The 25,582-nt window shown below is 38.6% G+C and overlaps 2 protein-coding genes and 1 long non-coding RNA gene across 5 annotated transcripts in view; all 3 read left to right on the top strand.

Moving 5' to 3' along the window:
* Nucleotides 1-2,610: 2,610 nt before the first annotated feature.
* On the top strand, nt 2,611-4,611 carry LOC119776366. Its single transcript, XR_005279773.1, has 2 exons — nt 2,611-2,702; nt 4,436-4,611. It is a non-coding gene; the product is annotated as an uncharacterized LOC119776366 (long non-coding RNA).
* A 1,637-nt stretch (nt 4,612-6,248) lies between these two features.
* popdc3 (popeye domain containing 3) lies at nt 6,249-13,820 on the top strand. The gene is made up of 3 exons (XM_038274750.1): nt 6,249-6,804; nt 11,786-11,894; nt 13,185-13,820. The coding sequence occupies exons 1-3, from the start codon at nt 6,305-6,307 to the stop codon at nt 13,461-13,463; spliced, it is 888 nt and encodes a 295-aa protein (XP_038130678.1). The 5' UTR covers nt 6,249-6,304; the 3' UTR covers nt 13,464-13,820.
* Nucleotides 13,821-19,487: 5,667 nt separating this feature from the next.
* Nucleotides 19,488-25,582, top strand: part of bves (blood vessel epicardial substance) — a 31,268-nt gene continuing 25,173 nt past the window's right edge. For 2 of the 3 annotated variants that reach the window (XM_038274751.1, XM_038274753.1), the window contains exons 1-5: nt 19,488-19,651; nt 21,162-21,422; nt 22,703-22,827; nt 23,149-23,336; nt 25,344-25,452. In XM_038274751.1, the coding sequence (XP_038130679.1) occupies nt 21,197-21,422; nt 22,703-22,827; nt 23,149-23,336; nt 25,344-25,452 (648 nt within the window). In that variant the 5' untranslated portion in view covers nt 19,488-19,651; nt 21,162-21,196. Of the gene's footprint in view, nt 19,652-19,729; nt 19,856-21,161; nt 21,423-22,702; nt 22,828-23,148; nt 23,337-25,343; nt 25,453-25,582 lie in introns of those variants that run through there. The other variant, XM_038274752.1, reaches the window with a different exon arrangement.

Here is a 25,582-nt window from a genome sequence, read left to right as displayed (position 1 = left end):
ATCTTTAACACCTGGCAGTGCCACAGACTGATCGACTCCATGCCACGCCGCATTGCTGCAGTAATACAGGCCAAAGGAGGCCCAACTAAATACTGAGTGCTGTACATGCTCATACTTTTCATGTTCATACTTTTCAGTTGGCTAACATTTCTATAAATCCTTTGTTTTTATTGGTCTTCAGTAATATTCTAATTTTCTGATATGATGAATTTGAGATTTTCATTTGTTGTCATTTGTAATCATCAAAATTAAACAAAATAAACATCTGAAATATATGAGTTTGTATGTAATGTATGAATATAATATACAAGTTTCACTTTTTAAATGGAATTACTGAAATCAATCTACTTTTTCATGATATTCTAATTTTATGACCAGCACCTGTATATATATATATATATATATATATATATATATATATGTTTATTATTATTTTTATTTTTTCAGATTGATCCAGAAAAATATGCAATGATTCTGGGGATTGCAAATGAAAGTCACCACTGGATGCTAGTGGTAGGAATGCAAAATTTCAAAATTCACAATTTATCATACTGACAAATTTAAAGTATTGAAGAGATGTGACTGGAAATAGAGTTGCCACTCATATATTGAAAAAGGAAATTGTTACGGATCGAATAGAGTTTATTTGAATGTGATATTACGGGATTTAATTTGAAATAACAGTTTACTGACTTATGAATTAAAAATCAAAGTAATGAGGTGGGCTTTATGTTTAAACCCCAAGGTTATTTATCCCATGGATAAAACAACAGTGTTCCTTGACCCATTAGGAGAATCCCCAGGAAAAATGAAGAGGTGCTTGGTAGCAACAAGGTTTGAAACAGGACACTCATTCACGTTTCTGATAAGAACTTGAGAGATCTTGTTATTGAAAATGTTTATCATATTATCTACCCAAGAGCTTTCATGAGGCAGAAAGGACTAAAGGTGTCGAGATGGACATGCAACACTGTTCCACATGCTATCCAACCTGACAGTGTTTCCTGTGGTGTGTTTGCGCTGAAAGTAAGTACTGTTGGAAAACGAAATTTAGAATTTACTTGGATCAGTTAAATTTGGGTCTTAAGGAAAGTAATTACTCTATTTTGATAAACAAACATGGGCATAAAGCTCCAACTGAATCGCAAAAGTACCTAACAATAAAATGTTACTGTTTTATACTATTCTAGATTACTTTGTCCAAATCAATCGTAACATTTTAATTTGACAACCTGGCTGACTGTTACATTGCAAACTAGTTATTTGTACTGTGTTACAGTTGTTTTTGGTCATTTGTTTACTAATGTACAAATTTTGAGGGTAATTCTTTCTTTATAATCTTTTTCCTAAAGTTTCCATCCAAAGCAGCTGTATTAAATGCTAGGCATCATTTAATATGGCAGCTCACAAAATAATAATTAGCAGTAATAACATCAATCATATCACATTCTTATTAAATGTATGTTGATTTTATTTCACTTTACACATGTGGTATCACTGTTGCTTTGCAGTTAGAATGTCCTGGGCTCATCATTTCTGAGTTTAAATTTTATGAATGTGCATCCATTTGTTCTCTCAAGGTAGCCTACTCTTGCTTCCTCCCACAGTCCACAAAACATGACTGTTTAGGTTAACTGGTTACTCTGAATTGCTATTTGTATTGATTATGTTTTGTGTTGTTTTTTTTTGCAGTTTGCGGAGTGCTTATTGGAAGGAAAAGATCTTAGTTTTTCAACTACCTTAGACGCTATCAACGCCTTGAGAGTTGACATTGCCACAACCTATCTGCATCAATCCGGTAGTATTATGAAATATGTTTTTTTTTTACTTTGATTCACAGACTGAGTATTGTATGCCTTTTCTACTCCAAAACAAAAATTTGTACTACAGCAGCTTAATTTTTGATAATACATAACAAAGTATGAATTTGGAGATGGCACCTACAATGAATAATATATTTTTCTAACAAAGTCATATTTTGATTAACTTATAAGACAGTTGCTGTTTTGAAACTTTTGGTTGAGAAATTAAATGATACATAAACATGTGAGTTTACATCAATAATCGAAAGACTGTTGTAGAAGCCCTGATAGTTTGCTAGGAAAGCTAAATTGAGGTATAAAATGCAAAATAGACATGGGGAGGTAAAGAGAAGAAAGGCATGATTTACTGACAGGTTAAGGATTATGTTTAAAAATCCATCAAAAAACAATTGTCTTTGAAAAGAATTACGCAAGAGAAAGATACAACGTTGATCTGACAGACACACATATGTGTGTAAACATAATCAAAATCCTATAAATGGCATTACTCTTTGTCATTTCTGTTTCATCTTTTGTAATTTAAATAAAAAACGTTTACAATCCAATAAAAGTATGGAACACAATGTTGGCTGTAACAAAAAGAACCTATAAAGCGAGGTTTTCTAATACAAGATAGGCCAGAAACCAGAGCATGCTTAGTATGGAAAGATAAAAGACAAACTGCAGAGCTCGGAATCACGCACAGTCAGTAAGGAATGGATGGACTATGAGTTCAGCTTCTTATCAACCAAGAGACAAAAAACAATTGAAAAAGAGGAGCAGCCATGCAGTGTTACCATGCTCCTGAAAATTAGTAAAACCTTTTTTTCTTTTGATGTAGAATCACTGGACAACCTGTGCAGTCACTGTGGGAGTGCAGACACTGATGATCCTCTGTGGGTAAGTACATTTAATGGGTTAAAATGGAATTAAAGAAATTGCTGTAAACATACAAATTAATTCCAAAGGAGTTTAATTAGCTAAATTAAGCAAATTCTTAATACATTATGATGCAACCATTTGCAGTTTGAATCAATTTTTTTTGTACAGTAACATTTAGTGTCGACAGATCAACACTTTTTACATATAAGACTTTTAATACACATCAACATAGTACAACTTCACAGACTATTTTGGTTAATCAATTTATTACGGACAATCATATGGATTTATTCTTTCTCACAGAAACATTGCTGTGAGAGGAATAGGTTAGTATAAATGAGTGAACTCCCTCTAATTATTTACATTTCACCATTCCCAGAACTAAAGCATGAGGAGGACTAGGTAAACATCTTTCATACTGATTTCTTCATTTGTACCCGGCCAATTAATAACTACAACGACCCTCTTTTGTTTAGATCAGTTCTCAGACCTGATTTAGTGTAAACACGGACAAGATTATTATAGTGAGGAATCAAAACAATAATGTTGGTACTGAATTTGATAAAATTAAAGTTTCCTTTAAAACCATTCCCAGAGTCCATTAGTTTTTCTCCTGTTGTGAATAAACTGACACTACTACCTGCATACTTTGTACCTTGTACTGGGTTATGACATTGATTGTGAATAATTATTAGTATTTCCTCACAGCCCTGTCCTATCAGACAATTTTTTAAAATAGTCTTTGATTTCTTCGCCCACCTAACAAGGTTTCCTTACAGTAGATCCTTATATGACAATGCTGAATTAAGCTGTAAAGATTCACTCCCCCTTTTAATTTCCTCATTAAGACAGAAATGGCCATCAGATGGCAGCAATGTTATTGCCCGTCTTTTGTTACAGGACTAACTGTTTAATTCAGGTGTGTGTGGCCTCAGCAACCACAATAACAATAGCCAAACACAGCTGGATTAATCAGTTTGTACAGTAATGAAAGAAATAAATCAATGGAGTAGCCTTACGTTTGGGAACTAGTGGAGAAATCTTTAAAGCTGATTATTGTTTGGACTGTTTTGCCCCAGTAGACCTTTCTGAATTAACAACAGTTTAAGCTTAATTAAACATTGCTCTTTTATTTCTCTGTCTTTTTTCTCTTTATAGTGGGTACACCTGGTTTGATGTTTGTTTAGCTGTGACATAATTGAGGGGAAGCAGATCATCCACTAACACCATATAAAACATAAAGTACTCCTGGATCAATGTGCGCTTCTGTGCTTGTTTGTCTCTCTCGTTGTGTCTCTGCTCTGTCTTCTCTAACCCTCAGTCGGTCGAGGCAGATGACCGTTCATACTGAGCCTAGTTCTGGTTCTACTGGAGGTTAAAGGGAGTTATACAAATCAAATTAAGCAGAATCAAATTAAATTTCTAACCTTCTTTTGAGCTTTATGTGTAATAGAAGATTACATAAAACCAGCTTCACCTATACTGACCAAGAATGCCTGCAAGATACCTTGAAATAGAAATAAAGTTTCTTATCCATGGGCTTTTACAAACAGCTATTGGTCTCAACTAGCATCAGACTTTACATTTAAACAAAAGCTAATGTGTTTCAAAATATATATACACACACTCTCTCACCCACACCTCATACATCATACACGGACGCACATACATCATGTATCCATGTTATTAAATGCTAATTGTAACATGTATCAATGCTATTAGTAATCCTATTTGAATCTTGTCCATTTCAGATTGCCTGTGACGGATGCAACAGGTGGTACCACCAGGGCTGTGTCAACAACCCACCACCTGACACTGAGTATTGCTGTCCACTGTGCATATAGTTTTCAACTGTTGTTAAAAAAAAAAAAACAAGTTTGAAGAAAATAGTTCGACTTAAACATTATTTAATTTAAGTTCCTTTAAATTATTTTTTGCTTTTCACTGTTCCAAATTAAGTTGTGTTTCGAAGGTACTTCAAAAATGTTCAAACCTGTTTAATCTTGTTAGATTGAACTGTAAAACTTTTTTTTATATATAATACACTAAGAATAAAGTAAATAGCACAAAAGAACTACATTACTGTGTTTGCAAATGGTTTTGTTTTCCAAACCCAAAAAGGTGAAATGCAAATGTAAGGTAAAAGTTTACATTTAGGTTGGATGTAAGATGTAAATCTTGATTTCCTAAACGGCAGGTCCTTGCCAAAAATTGCATCCCCTGCTTTTTTCCAGAAATATAGATTTGTAGCTGATGTTTCAATTTCTACCTGCTTCCACGTGTGTGCTGAGGTACCAGTGTGAGTTTCATGTGTGTGGGACAATCTTTAAGTTAAAAACAAGGGGGATGCATTTTGTGGCAGGTCCTTGCCAAAAACTGCATCCCCTGCTATCTCAGAGGAGTTGACACTTGTACGTCTGTATTCCTGTATATTCATCAGTAATTAAGTACAAGGATCAGCAAATGCAAATTCTGCCCTGTAAAACAATGACAGTGCAATTGTTGCTTCATATGATCTGAAGCCCCATTTGGAGCTTTTAAACAGGATTTTGAAAAACCTTGATAAATTGCTGCTGTAATATTATAGATTTTTTAGAATAAAAAGCTAGCAGATGTGCATAAACAAACAAACAAAAAAAATACCATACAGTTCAGTAAAAATACAGTTCTGTTTTATGCCTCATTCTTGTAAGTTTAAAATGTTCCAATGCTCCTGAATGCACCATAGCTTTCTGACGCGCAGCGAACGCATCTCACTGGTCTGTGAACGCTGTGCTATGTAGATGCGCGTTTGATTTTCCACTTAAGAGAAAGCTTTGCAAACTCAAAACTCACGTCGGCTGTCACGGTTTAGTGTTGTGTGTAAATAGCAAGAGACCACAACAAATAAATCAGCCGTACCATGGTCAAAATCTTTGGATTTAATGTTGTTCAAAAAATCTGTACTTTTGTAAATTAATCTGCCAAATAACCACAACTTTTTTCCCACGAGAGGTATTTTTAAACGTTTTTATATCATTAATATAAGAACCTAAGCTCCATTGAACATATTTTAATCCGTTTTCCTCGTCGATATGCAGTTCAACAGAGCGAGGCGCGCTCCCGCGACTGGGGATGCATTTTTCGGCAGGAATGAACTTTTGGGCATAACACCGGCTTCCGTAGCGTCGTGAGCGCGCGTGTGCGCGCTTTCAGGAAATCCTATACACTACTGTTTATGCTCTAAAAACATTCTAAAGGACTTCGTTTCGAGTAAATTCTGGACGCTACCCACTCAGGACACTTGGAATACATTGGACGAGCAGTATGGAGGAATATTGACACGTTTTTTGTGGACTTTTATGGACCTTTCTGTCTCGGGCACCATAGACCTCCATTATTTGAATGTCAGCAGACAGCAAGAAGCCTCCCAGATCTCCAGATGCATTTGAGATATCAAAAAAGTACTCCAGAGTGTTGTTCAGCATGGGGGTGAGTAGAAAATGAAGGCTAATCATGTTTTGGGTGTACTTTTCCTTTAAAGTTGCGCTCCGGGCTGTTTAGCAGCCAGAGAGAGAGGGCTGGGCAGCTGAAGGCTCCCAGTGGCCCCTCAGTCTGCGCGCGCGGCTCTTAGCTCCAACATGGAGCCTCCGGACTTTGAAGCCATGAACCTGACGCTGAAGCCGCCAGCCTTCCCTCTGTGTGAGGACTGGAAGGAGGACGCAGAGGGCTCTCTGTTCCACCTCGCTCACATTCTGCTTTTCCTGGGCTTCATGGGAGGCAGCGGCTCCTACGGACAGCTGTACCTGTTCACCTTCCTTTCTCTGGGCTTCTTCTGCAGCTCTCTGTGGGCATGGTCGGATCCATGCACCACCGACACCTTTCTGTGGAGCTTCGCGCTGTTCGCAGCGTGTTTGGCTCAGGCTCTGTATATCACCTACAAGCTGAGGAGCCTTTCATTCGACAAGGACTTTGAGGATCTCTATAACTGCATGTTTAAAAGACTAGGAGTGTCCGTCAGTCATTTTGGGAAGATCGTTGCCTCCAGTGACGGAGCTGTTCACACCTTGGAGAAAGGCCAATGCTTTGCTGTAGAAGGAAAAACAGCCATAGATAGGCTGTCAGTGCTTCTGTCTGGCAGGTAACTGCATGAGGACTTCCAATTACCCAAGCCTGAACTCAGTCTGTTACTTTTTCACAAGCCTGGTATTTATATTGTTTAACTTTGATAGTTAGGCTGAGATAAAAAAACAACAACACATTTTTAAACCTAATCCTTTAATCTTTACCTATCTGGTGTAGAAAACCTTTGATAAACTGTTATTTAAAGTCGTAGGGAAATCATATTTAAACGACAATTCATTCTGGCCTAAACATGTATTTAAATGTAATATCTATCTGACTATATTGTCCCAAAATTTAGAAATTTTCTATAAAAAAAAAAATCCTGTCTTAAAATCTATGTTTTTTATTTATTATCTTCTGCAGGCCAGTTAGTTCTACATCAGCCTGAACACCTAAATTCGACCAATCGTAGATCAACAGTCATCTGTCAATCAAATTTCTTCGGTTATAGCATCTTGATTCATGTGTCGCAGCTAATATACGCAGCGGTTGAAATCAGAATCCTTTCCTTTCCCATTGAGTTGCGTCCCAGTGTTCACGGGGATGGACGTCTGTGTCTTCAGCAGGCGTAGAGCTAACAGAACTGGCAGCGTTGCGAGGCGAGGGCTCAAACATGTACGGCTGGAAGCCTTCTACACCAAACCAAGCTTCTGCCGCCCTGGCGTCCTCTTCCACAACATCTTCGTCCCCGCTTTCCTCCTCTAAATAAAAAATGGATGACGGAGGAGACTCATCCATGACCTCCGACACTAAACTCTCCTCCTCTTGCATGTTTCCGCTGTCCATAGCGTTCCTTGACAGCGTCGTTTCTAAGTCACCAATTTAGCCTACTAGCCTACGCTAGTAGCTTCCCAACACATTGGGAACCTACTAGCACTAAGCTAACTGGTTAGCAAGATGCCTCCGACAAACCGGCCCAAACCATACTTGATTGTGAACCTTCCGCCAAAATAATCCCGCCCTCTTGATAATCGACTAATCTCGTTCAATTTATTCAATCGTGTAAAATCGGGCAGCATTTGGGAGAATTCAGAAATGCAACGGTTGAAACAGCTGCTTCCCTTCGACTTTAAAGAAAAAGTCTGGTCTTTTTTAGTATTCAAACTTCTAAGAAGCCTAGTAAACTAGCTCCGACCGCCAGCGGCCTTAATCATTTTTGCCTGCCAGTGGTCTAGCCTCGATCAATGCCCCAGGCCCTAGAACTGGCATGCCAATCACAACGCAGAGATTTTTTTTTAAATTTCTGGATGCAAAGCAGGTGGGGTTTTGAGGAGGAAGCACAACAAGGAAGGTTGCAACAACTTTTCAACAGTTCTTGTTTGACTCAGCTTTGGAAGGATTAGACTTGGAGTTTTCGTTGAAACATGAGCAGGAAGAGGCTCTACGCTGATTCATTTTTAAGAAGGACGTATTCTCTGTTTTGCAAACATTCGTTGGTATATTACATGATTTATATAGACTTCAAACTGACTATGCAATGTGATGTGTGATAAATGATAGTAATTTACTGATGCTGTGAAACAGCAAGTGTGTCGAAGTGATGATTTTCTTTGTTTTGAAAGTCTGAAACCCCCTGAGAATGAGAACATCTTTCGTTGTTCAATGTTGTAGAGAACTTATTGTTGACATTCCGACTGGTCTAACTAGGAAGTACCAATATGGCGTCTTCACAGCACCGTGCAGGGGCACTGCAAGGAATTTGGGGTCCCATGAAAGACAATATCAGCCCCCCACCCCTAAAAAAACCTATATGCAAGCTTTAAAACTGCTATCCCGTTGCAATAAAGAGTATTATTTACATTTACAATGTGTATTTTATTGTAAAATTTCTACAATGGAAAATTATCAGAACAAAAAAAAGGTCAAATATACATTAACTTTAAATTGCATAAACTAGTGGATAAAAAAAGCTTTTAACGTTTGTTTCACTTACTGCTAAAAAATGAGGGAGAACACAAAAATTTTTTATTTTATTGCTGGATTTTCATTTTACATTTGAAATATCTATTGGGACATATCTTTTCCTCTTCTATTGGGCCCACCTCAATCAAGGGCCCTTAGAATCTTCCTAATCTCCCTGGCAGCATGTACTACCAATGACCAATCAGCATCCAGTGAATAAATAGAGATCAGTGCTGGAAAAAGCCACTCTGACTGAACGCTGTAGCCAAGATGTTCCACCTTTAGAAACAGCTGGAGAGAAACAAAGTTCATCTGGGTTTCAGGGGTTGTTAGGCAAAATGTATTATCGGTGCACCTAAATATCCTATTTCCTTGTCCAATAGCTTCGGAAGAGGATTAGGGCCACTGAAAAAAAAATTTAACGGATTTTTTTATTTTATTTCAGTATAGTATGGGAATTCTGACTTTTTTTCTGACTTTTTTCTGAATTCTGACTTTTTTTTCTCAGAATTCTGACTTTTTTTTTTCAGAAATCTGATTTTTTTTTTTCCAGAAATCTGACTTTAATCTCAGAATTCTGACTTTTTTTCTGACTTTAATCTCAGAATTCTGACTTTAATCTCAGAATCTTGGATCTTAATGTAGATGGGCACCAAGAAAGAAGAGATGTGGGGCACTCAGCTTCACTGATAACAATGTGAGTTGTTTCAGAGGGCCAGTGACACATTGGTGGAAAATGACGGAATTAGGCAACGTTTTACGTGCCCGAGGGGTCCCCTCATTAATGGAGGACCAGAGCTAGTCTCTAAAACAGACATGGCTATGGCTTGATGCTAACATGTTTGTTATCTGTCAGAATTCTGAGAAAAAGTCTCCCTCCTCACACATCAATGCATCCATGGACATGCCCCCCCCCTTCCCCAGAGAACTTATCAAGCCACAGAACACGTCCCGCTCCCTTCGCTCCACTCACTCAAACCTGCTCCACATTCCTAGAACCAGACTCAGGATAATGGGAGATGGAGCATTTTGTGCTGCTGCCCCACGTCTGTGGAATTCCCTCCCTGACACCTTGAGGGCTCCTCAGTCCACTGAGTGCTTTAAAAAAAGCCTTAAAGCAAAACTCTTGGTCCCCCTTAGATGTTTCTTTTTTCTCTTTTAAAACAGCTTTTATTATTTAATGCTTTTTTAAATGCTTTTTTTGTAGCACTTTGAGGCCTTTTTGGTGAAAAGTGCAGTATAAATTAAATGAATTATTATGTATTATTAATTCTGAGAAAAAAGTCAGAATTCTGACTTTTTTCCCATATTACACTGAAATAAATTTTAAAAATCAGTTACCTTTTTTTTTCCCAGTGGCCCTAATCCTCTTCCGTAAATAGCCCCTTTGTATGTGTACTTTTTTTTTTTCGTAAAAGGTACAATGCATTTACATGGTGTACATGCAATCTTTAGAAATACAACAAAAATAAAGGATTTCAGTGCAGGCTAATATCCATCCACTGACCCCATTTGTTAGAAAAGCTTAATGGATAAATTTTTATCCTAAAATAATTTTTTTTTCCTATCTGGCGACCAGCTTTTTTTGTTTAGTATGTGCAATCCAGGAGCTTGATGCAAAGACAACTATGCTGTCTGGCCATCTTCTTCCTTTTGGAAACACCTCACTGATCCGCATGATTTCATTAACTGCACCTGTGCCGCGCCGGATGTGGGTGCACACATTGATTTGAATGATTTGGGAGTGGTGGCCTCGTGGTTAGGGCAGTGGAATCCTGAGGTTCTGAGTTCAAGCCCCACTCGCACAGAATGCCACTCTAGGTCCCTGAGTAAGACCCTTAACCCCGGGCGCTGCATAGTGTAGCCCACTGCTCCCCAAGGGGATGGGTTAAATGCAGAGGGTTCATTTCTCTGTACTTGTGACAGTGGAATGACAATAAAAACGTAATGTGCTCAGTAGCTCTGAGCTGTGAGCAGTGGCGCCTCCAGAAATGTTTCATAGCGGGGCAGACGGGGCCAGTGGGCAAATCCACTAACCAATCTTGGGGTGGCACACTGACACTAAAAGCCATCATTTCAGGGTTTGAATCAACTATTGTGGTAAATCTGCCTGTAGAAATCATTGAGACTTAAGTAAACACCTACTGATATCCTGGCTTATTGTGTGATTTTTTATGTTACGTCGCTGGCTGTGCGTAATGGGATGAAATGCTAAACTGATGCTACTACAATTTACACTCACCAGTTGGGTGGTATAGATTTAAGTAACAAATTTAGCATCTGTTCTTAATGTACTCCTGAAAATATACGACTGCTGAACAATGAAAAGCAGAGTTTTACCATTTTTAGAATCCACTGGAGGAGTTGTTGTGGTCTGACTTCTGCGTTACTCACAGGTGTTCGATGCACAATCTTCGCACTGCGAAGTGAAGATGATGTAAATCAATGGGGTGGAGAGGTTTGTAGTGGACTGTGTGAAGCCGGGCATACACTTTACAATTTTTTGCCCTTTTCGGACCGATTCTGCAGTCGTGCAAGAATTGTTCGATTGGGCCGACTTTCAGCCTGATGGTGCGTGGTGTACACCACGCACCATCAGGAATCGTAAGGTCGGGAGAAAATCAAACATGTTTAAAATTCAGTCGGCCGTTCATCATGAGTTCTAAACTCACATTGTATGACGAAACCACACTGTTTCGTCATACAATGTGAGTTGGAGCTGCATGCAAAGATTGAAAACAGATCGTACAGTGTATGCCCGACTTAAATTAGGCGTTAATCAGCTCACTCGCACTGTAAAAGCAGACCTAAAGTTTACTAATGGCACTCTACGTGGGACTATATACGTAAATGTGTCCTAGTTGGGGCTGCTGAAAAGTTATAGTAGCACAAAAAGATTGTATTATTTATAAAGACAAGGTTCTCCTTATCAGTTCTCTGCCTTTTTAAACTGTGATATTAGCAAAAGCTTTTACAGACATGAGTCACAGGTGAGAGTTTTAATAAAGTTCAGGGTTTTAGCTGTATTTGAAAGTTATAAATGAGCAGTAGATGTCAACAGAACTGACTCTAAGCACCTCTCCATTCTCCTCCAGGATCAGCGTGACAGTTAATGAAGAGTTCCTGCATTACATCTACCCTTTCCAGTTCCTGGATTCTCCTGAATGGGATTCTCTCAGGCCCTCAGAGGAGGGAATATTCCAGGTTTAATTACACTCCTACATCACTTTTGCATTACTTCAGATTCATTACACTCTGTCAGCAGAGACACAAAACCTTTGGCTGTGATGCATGTAACTCCACTCATCCCCATCCCTCCTCAGTTTTTTTTTATTTTAGAGCATACGGGGAAACCTAACCGAGCCAAGATTACTCTATCCTTTGTCTCTATGGAATGTGGGCCAAATTAATCTGTAATATACTATCCATATCCATCCATCCATTTTCCGTCACGCGTTATTCCTGCTAGAGTGGTGCTGGTGCTGGTCTCCAGCTTAGCCAGTCCATCACAGAGACAAACAACCATTCACTCACACCTAAGGAACATTTAGAGAAGCCGATTAATCTATCAGTCATGTTTTTGGACTGTGGGAGGAAGCCAGAGTACCTGGAGGGAACCCACGCCTGCTCCGGGAGAACTGAACTCAGAGTTCCTCTGAACCAAAAGTCCGTTGTATTAGTGGCTGAGTAACTCAAGTGCTGAGTCACCCGTCCTGCCCGGCCCCGGGTGCTGCACAGTGGAAGCCCACTGCTGAGAGTTCATTTTGCTGCTCTGTACGTCTGACAGTGTATCAAAAAAAAAAGAAAATAAAAAACAATCCACTGGATTGTTTCCCAGTTTGAAGACGTTTGCTTCCCATCCAAGAAGCTTTTTCATTTTGAAAACATTAAAATGCTGGAAAAATAATACCTAGACACCCTAAACCAGGGGTCACCAACCATTTCAAGGCTGAGGGCTACTTCATGGCTATGAAATCATAGGAAGGGCTACCAATACTGACCTATGAACAAGAGGGGTCAGCGTTCACCTAAACTTCATCCAAATGAAACACATTTTTATTGTTAACTTTTAATTTCTAATTTTCTTTTAAACATTATAATTTTAAAATCCATAAGTGCTAAAATGCCCTATATGATTACTATGATGAAATGCTTAATAAATGATTAAAACGAAGAGTCAGAGAATAAAATAAAATTTCAAACTTGGCCCACTGCTAGGTTGCTGTTTTCAGAAGGCGTTGAGGGCCCCCCATGTGGTCCTTGAGGGCCCCTTGGTGCCCGCGGGCACCGCGTTGGCGACCCCTGCCCTAAACTTTCCTTAGGGGTGAGTGCACGGAAGTTTGGCTTATACGGCTCTGTTGACCATTGATAGATAAGCAAACCTTTGATGTGCTACACATTCTGTAATAAATATTCTATCTGACTTATTTTACTGGATGAGTTTGTTGTGTTATGCAGCAAATAAAAACTTGTTCTCTGTTTTTTTCTCCCCAGGTGACTCTGCAGGCTGATAATCAGTGCCGATACATTGCTTGGAGAAGAAAGAAACTCTACCTGCTTTTTGCTAAGCACCGCTACATAGCCAGGATATTTGCTCTGATTGTGCGCAGCGACATAGCTGAGAAGGTCTACTCGCTCAGTGACAAGGCTTTTGACAGGGCGGGACGCCGCTATGATCTCCGCTTACCAAGTTACTGCAACATGCCAGGACCAGAATTAGAACGACCACATGACCTCCTGGAAGTTCCAATGCCAAGGGAACAGACTGCCTGAACGCTGCATCCTGGACTTCCTGTCACAACAACCCAACTGGATCTCACTAAACAGCCTTTAGTGGGATCAAAACAGAACATCAGCTGCATACAAATCCAAGGGTCCGTTTCAATAAGCAGGTTTAACCAACTCATATTATCACCTCTGACATGATCTAGCCTTAGGATGGATACTCTGACTTTTCAGTTTAATCAACTCAAAGTAGATCCACTTAGAGTTTATTACATGTATAGCATCTATGAAAAGCCATTATCAGTGGAGCCCTGATTTGACAAGTCACCATGACGACAGACAATAGGAAGTGCCTATTTCACTCCACTGAAACTTTAGATTTTAATGCAGAAATGAAAAAGAAAATTGAAAGATTGTTTAAAGAACGAGAAACAGCGCTACGGCTGCGAAGGAGAAGATTGCTGCATGTGTTAATGCTTAGTTTCATATAGTTCTTATGGCAGGCCGTTTTTACGTTTATTAAAAGCACTCTGCTCTCTATTGTTCCATTTGTAAATAAGATTCTTCATGATCAAAATAATATTCCTAGTCAGAACTGGAATAACAGATTTACTAAAATACATTTTTGCTGCAGAAACTGAATTTCAAAAAGTAAAAAAAAGAATTAGGTTTTATATATCTAGAAAAGTTGGAAGTTGCCGTTTTGAAATTTATCAGCTTGACTGAATTTGAATTAATGATATCGGAAATACATTTCTTCATAGTCAAAATAATTAAAATGCTGACAATGGGAGAATGTAGAGATCTTAAATTAATTTCTAGACATCCAGAATGTTTATTCTAGTTGTGAAGACTGTCATTGTGTTTGAAATTGTCATTTTGACAAGGAAAAAGTATTTTAGATATCAGAAACACATTACTGATATAATGGTAGTGGAGCAATGTAACCCTAACCCTATTTAGGTGAAATCGCCTGGTAGCAGGTGAAGAGGAATTATAAAAACGTTCAAAAGTAGGACCTGTTCATCATATCACGGGGTTCCTCCTTTTTATCTTGTCTTCCATCACACAGTAAATACTAAGTGTCTGTTTGCAGCCGCTTTGTATGTCTGCTTCCCATTAAATGGCCTTTATTAGTAATCAGTCCTATAGAGGCTTCAGATTGTACTTCCTACCTCCCAGTAGGCTCAGTAGGTTGTATCACTAAATTATTCCTAACCCTAAAGTTATTCCTTTTTCCCAGAGAATTGATTAATCTATTTACGTGTAATCTGAAAATAATTTCAGTAGTGCTTCATGCAATGTACAAAACAGAAAGAAAAAAGATCTGCTATTCGTAAACCAAAAGCAAAAGATCTCATATCCTGTCAACTAAGTTGTTTTTGAAACTACATTAAATCCGTGTGACTGAAACTTTAATTCATTCCAAATAAAACTTTAAAACATTGTTGTTTATTTAAATAGGTACATTTTAGATAAACTAGACGAAAACTATAAAGTAGTTAAATAGTAAATATAACATACAGTTTTAGACATGGGCGAAAGGGCTGTTATCAAGATAAACTGCATATTATCAGCCTTAATAAACCTACTAGAAGGTAGAGGAGGCAAAGCCTGAAACCATGTCATGGGACTGGTTGACTGAGCAGTTTTATTTTATATAATGCTTTTTTTCACACACGAGTCTGTGTAATGCTACAAATGTGAAGACGAATAAGGTTGTGGATGCATGTGATAGATTAAGGGGTGCAATAACTCATAAACCAAATTTTTTGAATATGAAAGCTATGCATTAATTTTCTGTGGATTATTGCCGATCCCCTGACTTAATCAGGAAAGGAAACAACGTGGTTTACTGAAGAAAAACTGCTCCTGACCAGGTTAGCTCTAGAGAGAATGTTACTACAACAACAGACACGGGTCTGTCTGTTGTTGTTGTAACGGAAACTCTCTTTGTGAAACGGAGAAGTAGAATTTCTCTGATTTCAGGTTTAGAAAACATAATTTTCAGTAAACCTGCTTTTTGAAACTGACTCTACTGGATTGGAGGCATTAACTTATTTGTCTTTCCTGATGGTCATAAACATGTCAGATCTGGAAAATATGTAGGCAGATAAAATGAGGTTGAATATATTCTTTATATTTACTTCAATTCAGTTTATTTCTATAGCTCCAATTCACATCATGTCATCTCAGGTCACTTTCCAGTTCACCAGATCATCCAGTCAGATTGATTCAAAGTTTTCTATCTAAGGAAAACCAGCTGATTGCATCGACTCATTGACTCTTCAGCAATCCCTCACACTAAGCATGCTTTTAGCGACAGTGGAGAGGAAAAACTCCCTTTGAACAGGAAGAAACCTCCAGCAGAACCAGGCTCAGTGTGAGCGGCCATCTGCTGAGGCCCACTGGGGTTCAAGGAGACAGAAGCAGTCACAGTCAGAGAAACAGGACTACACTGGAAAACAGGCCAAGCTCCAACATCTAGAAACAAAGGTGTTGATGGCAGCAGCACAGCTGATATTTCTCTCCAGGATGGAGTCACAGCCAAACAGGAACAGACCAGATGAAGCTACTATGAGAAAAAGCAGAGAGAGCAGAACGTTAGAGATTGAACTAACAGATTCTGCAGAGTGGGAGAATAGAGATAGAATGAAGCAGAATGATGAAAAAGGGGTCCCTATGTCCTCCAGCAGTCTAAGCCTATAGCAGCATAACTATAGAGATAGCTCAGGATAACCTGAGCCACTCTAACTAGAAGCTTTATCAAAAAGGAAAGTTTTAAGCCTAGCCTTAAAAGTAGACAGGGTGTCTGCCTCACGGACTAAAACTGGTAGTTGGTTCCACAGGAGAGGAGCCTGAGAACTAAAAGATCTGCCTCCCATTCTACTTTTAGAAATTCTAAACCATTTACTCTAACCAAAATCTAATGATCTATTCTGACTCTTTAAAAAATATTTATATTAATGTTAGTATTTGAGCTGGATGTTAGATTCTTATCATTTGCTTTATTTAAAGTAGCTACTGTATGCAACTGCTGTAGGCAGAGCAGCTTCTCATTTTGGTGTTTTCAGTCTTTTATCTCTTATTCACATGTTCGTTATCCATTCACTTATTCAGTCCTGTAACAATGAATTAGATGATGGATGGTTTTAACTGAGCAGTTCATGCATCACTGGCTATGGTGTGCTCACTAACAGACAGAGTTCAGCACCAAGTTATTCACCAAGAGGGAATTGTCAGAATTGGATGTAATTTGCAGACGAGCAATGGCAGAGTAAAAGATTCATTTTTCAAGTGCTGTTTAAATTTTCTTTAAAGGAACTCGGGCACTGAAACTGGCTGATGCCCAGGAGCCCGCATCATGGTAAATGTACAGATGTCACAGGTGATCTGAGGGCACCCAGTTAGGGTGGTAAGAGTACACTTCAAATGATCCATCCATCATCCATCCATCATCCATCATTCATCCATTCATCCATCCATTCATCCATCCATCCATCATCCATCCATCCATCCATCCATCCATCCATCCATCTTCTTCCACTTATCCGGGGTCGGGTCACGGGGGTAGCAGCTTCAGTAGGGAGGCCCAGATTTCCCTCTCCATAGCCACTCCTCTGGGGGAACCCCAAGGCGCTCCCAGGCCAGCTGAGAAACGGTTCTACGGTTCTGAGCAGCGGTTCTACTCTGTATGACTGAGCTCCTCCCCCTATCTCTAAGGGAGAGCCCAGACACACTACGGAGAAAACTCATTTCAGCCTCTTGGATCAGGGATGTCGTTCTTTCGTTCATGACCCAAAGCTCATGACCATAGATGAGTGTAGGAACGTAGATCGACCGGTGAATTAAGAACTTTGCTTCTGGCTCAGCTCTCTCTTCACCACAACAGACCGGTACAGCGCACTAGTAGATGCTTCACAGCGGATGCTGCACCAATCTGCCTGTCGATCTCCCGCTCCATCTTCCCCTCATTCATGAAGAAGATCCCAAGATACTTCAAAGATACTTGGCTTGAAATGATCCAAATGCACAATCCCCAGTATGAGCCCATTCAAACCCATAAAGTCCCTGAGACTGTTGAGGATTCCCCAATGCTCTTACAGGAGCCTGTTATATCATTGCTTTCCTTATGCTGTAATCATGTATGCACCCTGCTGATGTCTGAAACTCACTGATTGTGGCTAACGCACCCAATTAAAACTTTATTCTCAGCCATTATAGTCAAACTATTATTTTATTTTATTTGGGTTTCATGTCTGTATCTGAGTGCTTTACCTTGCATGCTCTGAATTTTCATGATGATCTACCTGCCTTTTTGGAACAAAGCCTTTGCTATATATTGTATGAATATAATCTTTGAAAGAAAGCATTATCCTAAGCGTGTAGAAATTATTCTGTGAGTGGGGAAATAGATGAGACTTTATGAGCATAACCAAGCACATCAATTCCCAAATAGTCAATTTAGGAAATGGATGAGGATGATAGATCAGTTGTAGAAATTGGTGTAAAATGTGTTTCTGCAACATAAGATAGAGATTCACTCATTCAAATGATATCAGTGCGCTGATGTGTTTTAGAAATGTGCTTTTTGTTTGGTTATATATTGTGACCTTATGTTCAGAAATTCATGTTTCCTTCTGCTTCAGACTCTGATTAAATCACTCAGAGTAACAAACTGGTTTGTTTTATTCTCACAGTCCCACTCATCTTCAGCAGGAATGTTTCCTCATACAGTCATATTTACATGGAACATGTTACCGAATTAAATTATAAAAGTGCTTTGAAATATTGAATTTACGATAGTTTTGAAGAGACAGTTCTCAAAATATACAGTTATATACGTCTAAATATAGAAATTCTAGTACATATTTACATATATAGATATATGGGGATTTCCTTGTAAAATAATCTTTCATAATACGACTTTATAATCTATGAACTTTATTGGGTTTTATTCTTTTATTATTTTACTTTAGCTGTCTCCTTTTGTTTAAGTTGAATGATCCTCAGGAAGAGAAGCAGGGAGCTGCAGCTAATGGAAATCAGGAAGAACGAAAGAGTCTTGAGATAATGTGCTGCATAAATAAAATGGAATTAAAAATGGATGCACACAGAGCAATGTACTTGCCATGTGTCCAACCAGGCTTTTATACAAGCACCATTTCATGCATAGTAATCACTACAGTCCAATCTAGTGGAATCTATTGCATCATGCATACAGAAAAATACCATTTGTTGATTGTTGCATTGCTGCGATAGATGGAGACCTGTCCAGATGGACCCCGCCTCCCGCCAGTAGACAGCTGCAGATAGACACCAGCACCCCTCGTGACCCCACTTGGGATTAAGTGTGTCAGAAAATGGATGGATGGATGGATTCTCGCATTGGAAGAAAAAAGTCAGTGAAATCAAGATGGCTGACATACAGGGGGGAAAACACCTGGGCTATTTCAGTTTCTACAGGGAAGCAGAATAAAGGCAGAAAAAATAATTCAAACTTTAGTGTTTTACCTAACTTTTTACATATCCATAGGAATGTAAAACATTATATATCTATGAATGTGTAAAACAAAGGAACCTTTTTAGCATAATTTATGCATGCAGGGGAAGGGATTTACCATCAGGTAAATACTAGGCCCCATAAAACTCTGTAACCATATATGGTTAATTCAACTATTCCTTATTTGTTCACAATAATTATGTTTTTTTTTATCCTTTCGCTAAAATGCCATCAGAATTCTTATAATATTAAGTGTGTCTCATGCCCTGCATCAGAGTGCAGAGGGGTCCCTGAAGTGGCCCCTGCATGCATGAGAGGTTTGAAAAAAATACACCAAGTTATTTAGGTAGTCTCTCTGAAGAAACCTTTAACCTTGGAAATGAGAAGTATTCTACCATAAACTCTGCAACAGGAGCAGGAATGAAAGGTTCTGATTCCTCATCAACTGTTTAAGCGTCTCTTTCCTTTTTATTTGCCAAAAATAAAAGGAGGTTCAAAACCCTTTGAGTGGCGTAACGTTCAGGTCAGCGGGGATATGTCGCCCCCTGTCGGCGTGTTCCGGCATTGCTTGCCCAATTTAGCCTGCCGCTGTCAGTCCTGTGGAATGTGAGATGCACATTATGCAGACCCCCAAGAAAAGGTCCAGTCTGCGGTCACCAGAAGCGCTGCGCTCTGTTTCAACAAAGCAGACATTTTCCTTCGCCCTGCAGACTTTAACGCCTTAAAACACTCGGTAAGAAAGCTCGCTTTCTCACATTGTCCTTTGTAAAGCGTTTAGAAAGTTGCAGGCTGGGGGGTGGGGTGTGTGTGGGGGGGGGTCTGTGCAGAACCGTTTCCGATTCTATTTTTACATGGGAGCCTCTGCAGCCTCTGCTGGGAGCATGCAAAGGAAAGACAGGCTGCAGCTGTTCCAGCTTCACATGATGGGATGGTTTAGGTCTGCTGTTGACTTCATTTCAAATTATTATGGTCTTTAAAACTGTTAATAAGAAATCTTTTAACATCAAAATGCTTTGTGCTTTTTCCCTATAAGATATCTGTTTTTTATTCTATTTATTTATTTATTTATGTATTTATTCAAACTGGGTGTTTTTAAACATTATTAAATTAACAGTTTTGATTTAATAATTAATGTGCACAAATAAGGAATAGTGGTATTAACTATACATGCAAACAGAGTTTTATGGGGCCCTCAGGTACTTGGGGCCCTAGGCAACTGCCTGGTATTGCCTAATGGTAAATCCCCCCCCTCAGATTTATTACATGTTCATGGCACAAACGCTCTGCTTTCGCTTTTCTTAGCATGATTATCAGGAGCAGCAACAGTTCTAGACAAAGTTTGCCGGGGGGCCAGGGTGGGGGGCGCTGTTTTTAATGGGGACACAGAACAAGAATAATAATGATGATGAAAACCTGGTTTTATCTTAATATGGCTGAAGTTTTAAGGTGACTGCATTTCTTAAAGTCAATTGTAAAGGTGAATGATTAAATTGGTCCAAGTCAATTATCATCGGTTACACGCTGCAAAATTTGTCCGTCTGATCTAAATATATGGAGATTGATCCACTAAGCAAGAGATGATAAATTAAAAGAAGTGCAACAATCTGCCCATGCAGTGAGGCAAATGCACTTTGCAAGACTTCTTGAAATCATGATAGTCTCATAACAGAAAGTTCAAATCAACTCAAAACAAGATCTAAGATGTGAGTGCAGTCCATTCTGTCAATGGATAGAATCATATGACTTATTTAGGTTGACACAGCAAAAGTAATCTAAACTGTAAAAACTTCTTAAAATAAGATTCTTGCTGAAGAAAATTGTATTTTCCCCTGAAAATAAGATAATTATATATAAACTACTTGAAATAAGACGATTGATTTTAACTGAAATCATCTTATTGGTAAATTGTCTGACCTACCTGCTCAAATTGAAGCAAAATTAACCCCTTTTCGAGAAAATGGACTATTGTCGATTTTGTCTTATATGTCTATTTTTTGTAGTGTATGTTTTAAGTACAGGGACCATAACAGGGGCCAGGATCAGTTCTCCAGGGGCGCTGGCCCCTGTTGGCCCCTGCCTAGAACCGCCTATGATCAGGAGGCTAAGGAAAAAAAAAAAGATGCTCAGAGCTGCTGTTGTTTCAACTGAAGAGAGGAGGGAGTCTGAAGTATCAGAGAAACAGGAAACTATCATCCAGCATTTATTCCTGCAGCTCGACTTCTTTCTCTGATCATTTTCTGTAGCCGAGCTCTGCTCCTCTGACTGAACCTGCATCAGGATGTCTGCTTCACCTGATCCAAGCTCCTTCTTCACCATCCTGCCCACGTTAAGCTCGTCCGCTCCAGGGGTTCCAGCTGTGGAGGCCAATGCCACGTCCTGCCAGGAGTGGGAAAAGGCTCACCACATGATTTTCCATTTTGGGAACTTATCCCTGCTCCTGGGTTTGGTCATTCCAACAACTCTGGGGCTGCACATGATCCTGCTGCGCCTCCTCCTGATGACAGGTCAGCAACACCAAAGCCCCCCCCCCATACACACACACAAACATCCTCACCCTCTCAAAGGCATTTCACTGATAATATAGTTTAAACACAAGAAAGACATGGACTTATTGCCATCTTGTATTCCAAACAAAAGTGCAAAATAACTTTAAAACAGTAAAAGGAAAATGCATATTTTTCAATATTTTGTTTAAGTGTCTTATTTCACTTTTTGTCAGAAAAGGGATCTCATCACTCGGAGTAAGACCTTAAAAGGCTCTGAATGTGTCAGCGACACGCTGGAGAGGGTGGGAGAGTGGAAAAAGTTTTTCCAGTTTGTTTATCTTCTTCCTGGATGGAGTGGAGACAGGAAGCAGCGGGAATTATGGGAAATGGGGTTTTGATTTTATTTATTTATTTCACAGTTCATTGTGAAAATCACATCTTGTTTTAGATGGTTTATTGAAGGTTTTTAAAGGTGAAATAGAAAAATATTTGAATATAACAGGACTGAAGCAGATATTTTCAAATGCAAAATTCTGGAAACATCGATTTTGTAGGATTAAACTGGACCATCATGCAGCAACATAGCTGCGTTGTTGCATGATGTGGCAGGAGGAACGATTCAGGATTGTCTGCACCTTCGATCGCCTGACTATCTGCATGTCTCATAAAAGCGCTCTTGCTTATAATCTCAATGTCAGTGCATTCACACAGCTCTTCAATTGTATAGAAATATGTGTGAAGTTTTAATGCTTCTTTTAAAATGATTAGACTTAAGTTTTGATCAATAAATGACAACCACTAGGTAAAAAAGGTAAAGCCCCCATTCTCTAGAAGCTTAGCTTTGTACATACATCAACTAGTGATGCAACCTGGACACATCATCAGTGATGTTACCTGGTATCCTAGAGCGTTTCGGGTCTTTCAAACATAAAAAAAAGACCCTTTAAAAAACTTTAAAAAAGAACTTAAAAATATTTCAGTCTGAGCAACTATTCATTGTTTTCCACTTTAACTTAATGGCAGATGGCCGCTCACACTGAGCCTGGTTCTGCTGGAGGTTTCTTCCTGTTCAAAGGGAGTTTTTCCTCTCCACTGTCGCTACAAGCATGCTTAGTGTGAGGGATTGCTGAAGAGTCAATGAGTCGATGCAATCAGCTGGTTTTCCTTAGATAGAAAACTTTGACTCAATCTGACGGGATGATCTGGTGAACTGGAAAGTGACCTGAGATGACATGTTGTGAATTGGCGCTATAGAAATGAACTGGATTGAATTTTAAAGTGTGACTTTTCTTTGACAGGATGCAGTCTCTTCATTGCTTGGGCCACTTTGTATCGTTGCAATCTTGATGTGATGGTTTGGAACGTGGTTTTCCTGGTGGTCAACTTCATGCATATATTCTTTCTTCTGTACAAGCGCAGGCCGGTAAGTTCTGCATCACCATACCCTTCTCTCTTATTTTGCCATATTTTGTTTGGAAGGTTTCTTTATATACTTCCTACAGCAGTTGGGCAACAGTATGCACATTAAGGCTGAGTTTTTTTCAATTACTATCCAGACTAGAAAGCAACATACCCTTCGGAGTTTAGCCCAATGCATACAGGATGCATTGGGCTAAACAGGCAGCATCGGCTTTATTACCGATTCCATTTCTCCTCAAAGGGGAGATTATGCAATTGATCATAGTCAAAATATGACCAACTGAAGTGATTTCCTTGAATTAAAGCTTTGACTTTGCTCTCTCAGGTTAAGATTGACAGGGAGCTGCGGTCTGTCTACAAGCGGATGTTTGAGCCTCTCCATGTTCAGGAGGCTTTGTTCCAGAGACTAACAGGACAGTTCTGCACCATCCAGACTCTGAAGAAAGGCCAAGCCTACGCTGCTGAGGACAAGACCTCTGTGGATGAACGCCTCAGCATTCTGCTAAAAGGAAAGTATGTGTTGTTTTTATGGCTGGTTACAGCCTTTCACACTTAATCCCAAACTTCAACAACTGTGAAAGTTTGGTTGCCTTCAAATTCAGCCACACAGCTTCATTGATATTCTTCTTCCTGAAGTTTTCTGAAGTCTAAGGCTAAATGTTCCTGTGATTTGCTCAGTATGTCCAGGAGCAGACTTTTTCTTTGCTAGTTACACGCTGCTAATCAAATGATTTCATATCATCTCAGAATAGACAACTGACTTACAAATGGCTGCACTCAATAAATCACTGCATGGTATAGCAATGTTTTTCACATAGAAAATACTGACATTACAGTCTGTTTTTAGCTAATGGCTCCTGTCCTGTATAATTACATTTTTGTTAAGTTGCTTGAAAAGCATTATTTTTCAATTATATCTACTTCACGGCCAGTTGAAACCTGTAAATGTGCAAAGTAGTGATGGTTAATGAGGCATCTTGAAGCCAAACTGTATTGATGCTGCCTTGATACTGCCTCACACAATACTGACACCTGCTGGACATTTAAAGACACTACAGGCAGCTTATTGGAAAGACTACACTGAATTGATTTGATGATCTAGAACAATGATATGATTTAAGTTATTGTAGGTTATATTGTATTATTTCATATCCATGTTTAAACTGAGAAGATCTTTGATATATTTAGATTTTTAGATCATATATCATAATGTGAAAATTTAGGGGAAAATGTAAATGAGGATGCTGCTGGACTAGGATTTTAAATCATATTTTTAAAACAATGACTACAATGAAAAAAAAAGGAAATAAACTAAGCGTCAGTTTGAATTGAACTTTAATTCAGTTAAGTTGAATGATAACTTAGAGGAAAAGAATGACTCAGCGAGAAAATTCCTTTCAGGCTGCTCCAAAATTCTTGATCATTTTAATGATAAACTGCAAAAGATGAGACATTTTTTGGCGATGCATCATGTTGACAGATATGTTTTTCAACACAGTTTAATGAGTCAATCAGTTAGAAAAAATTCCTGCACCGGTCACATGACTTTCTTAAATAATGACAGGCGCACAGATATGCATGCTCTGACGCATCGACATTGCTGGACACATCACTAGTGCATAGATACCGAGGTTCTAAAATATCTGGCTTACTTTGATTTTTTTTTTTATTGTAAATAGAGCTGAAACAATTAATCAAATATAGAAACTAATTTAGTAATCGATTAATCGTTAACTGGAATATAGAGATTGTAAAACATCCCTTCAGCTGACAGAGCGACACACTTAGAGCAGGAATTATGCCAAGATTGTAAAAACAAATATGTAAACATCTTACATTCAACATAAAGGAAACAGAACTATTCAAGTGGAAAAGTTTTAGTTTCCACCTGGTTTCATTTCGTAAAAAATCTTCTTTAAGGAACTTTTGGCTATCCGATTATTAATCAGTTAATCAACAATATAATCAACAGATTAATTAATTCGTTAAATAATCATTAGTTGCAGCCCTAATTATAAACATTAAACATGATAATCATATCTACCTAAAAATGTTGAAGCTACAAACATGTAGCGATTTTATAATGTATGTATTTATTAATTGATAAAAAAAATAATCTTGTTTAAAGTTCCAATAACAGGAAAGTAATTCAAATTCACTCACATTTGATTTACTTTGCCTGGTAACTTATTCATCTGATTGTCGAATAACGTAGGCAGCCTGAAGTGACCCAAATCTGATTTTTTTCGGACATATCCGACCAGGATCTTATCTTTTCATGGCAGTCTGAACAACAAAGATCCACATTTTTCCAGTACGACCCAGGTCACTTGGATAAGTGGACCACGTTTTTGATTTAAGCTGTTAATTATATTTAGAATCAGAAAATCTGCTTGTTTCTGCATCTGTCGGTTCATATAGAGGTCAAACCCATGGGAAATAAAAAACGTTAACATTTACTGTTGTTATCATTGGTTGAAAAGATTGAACAGAATTGTGAATTCAATGTTTTTGGAACAGGATGAAGGTGTCATATCGAGGTCATTTCCTCCACAACATCTACACCAACTCATTCGTCGATTCTCCAGAGTTCAGATCTACAGAGATGCACAGAGGAGAGAAGTTCCAGGTAAAAATCAGAATGTTAAAGTCTTAGGGACGTCATATTTCAATGTCAAATCATTCTGGCTTAAACATGTATATATATGTACTCTTTATTAGACTATATTGTCCCAAAAGTTAGGAACTTTCTATCAAAA

Source organism: Cyprinodon tularosa, unplaced genomic scaffold, assembly GCF_016077235.1.
Source record: "Cyprinodon tularosa strain WSP-4 unplaced genomic scaffold, ASM1607723v1 ctg929, whole genome shotgun sequence".
Classification (NCBI taxonomy): domain Eukaryota; kingdom Metazoa; phylum Chordata; class Actinopteri; order Cyprinodontiformes; family Cyprinodontidae; genus Cyprinodon; species Cyprinodon tularosa.
This window is presented reverse-complemented; position numbering and strand designations above follow the sequence as displayed.

Excerpts from the sequence above, each read along its gene's own strand:
- popdc3 (XM_038274750.1), top strand. The coding sequence starts at position 6,305 with ATGGAGCCTCCGGACTTTGAAGCCATGAACCTGACGCTGAAGCCGCCA. Across the intron at positions 6,805-11,785 it reads TCAGTGCTTCTGTCTGGCAG|GATCAGCGTGACAGTTAATG; the intron begins GTAACTGCATGA and ends ATTCTCCTCCAG. Across the intron at positions 11,895-13,184 it reads CAGAGGAGGGAATATTCCAG|GTGACTCTGCAGGCTGATAA; the intron begins GTTTAATTACAC and ends TTTTCTCCCCAG.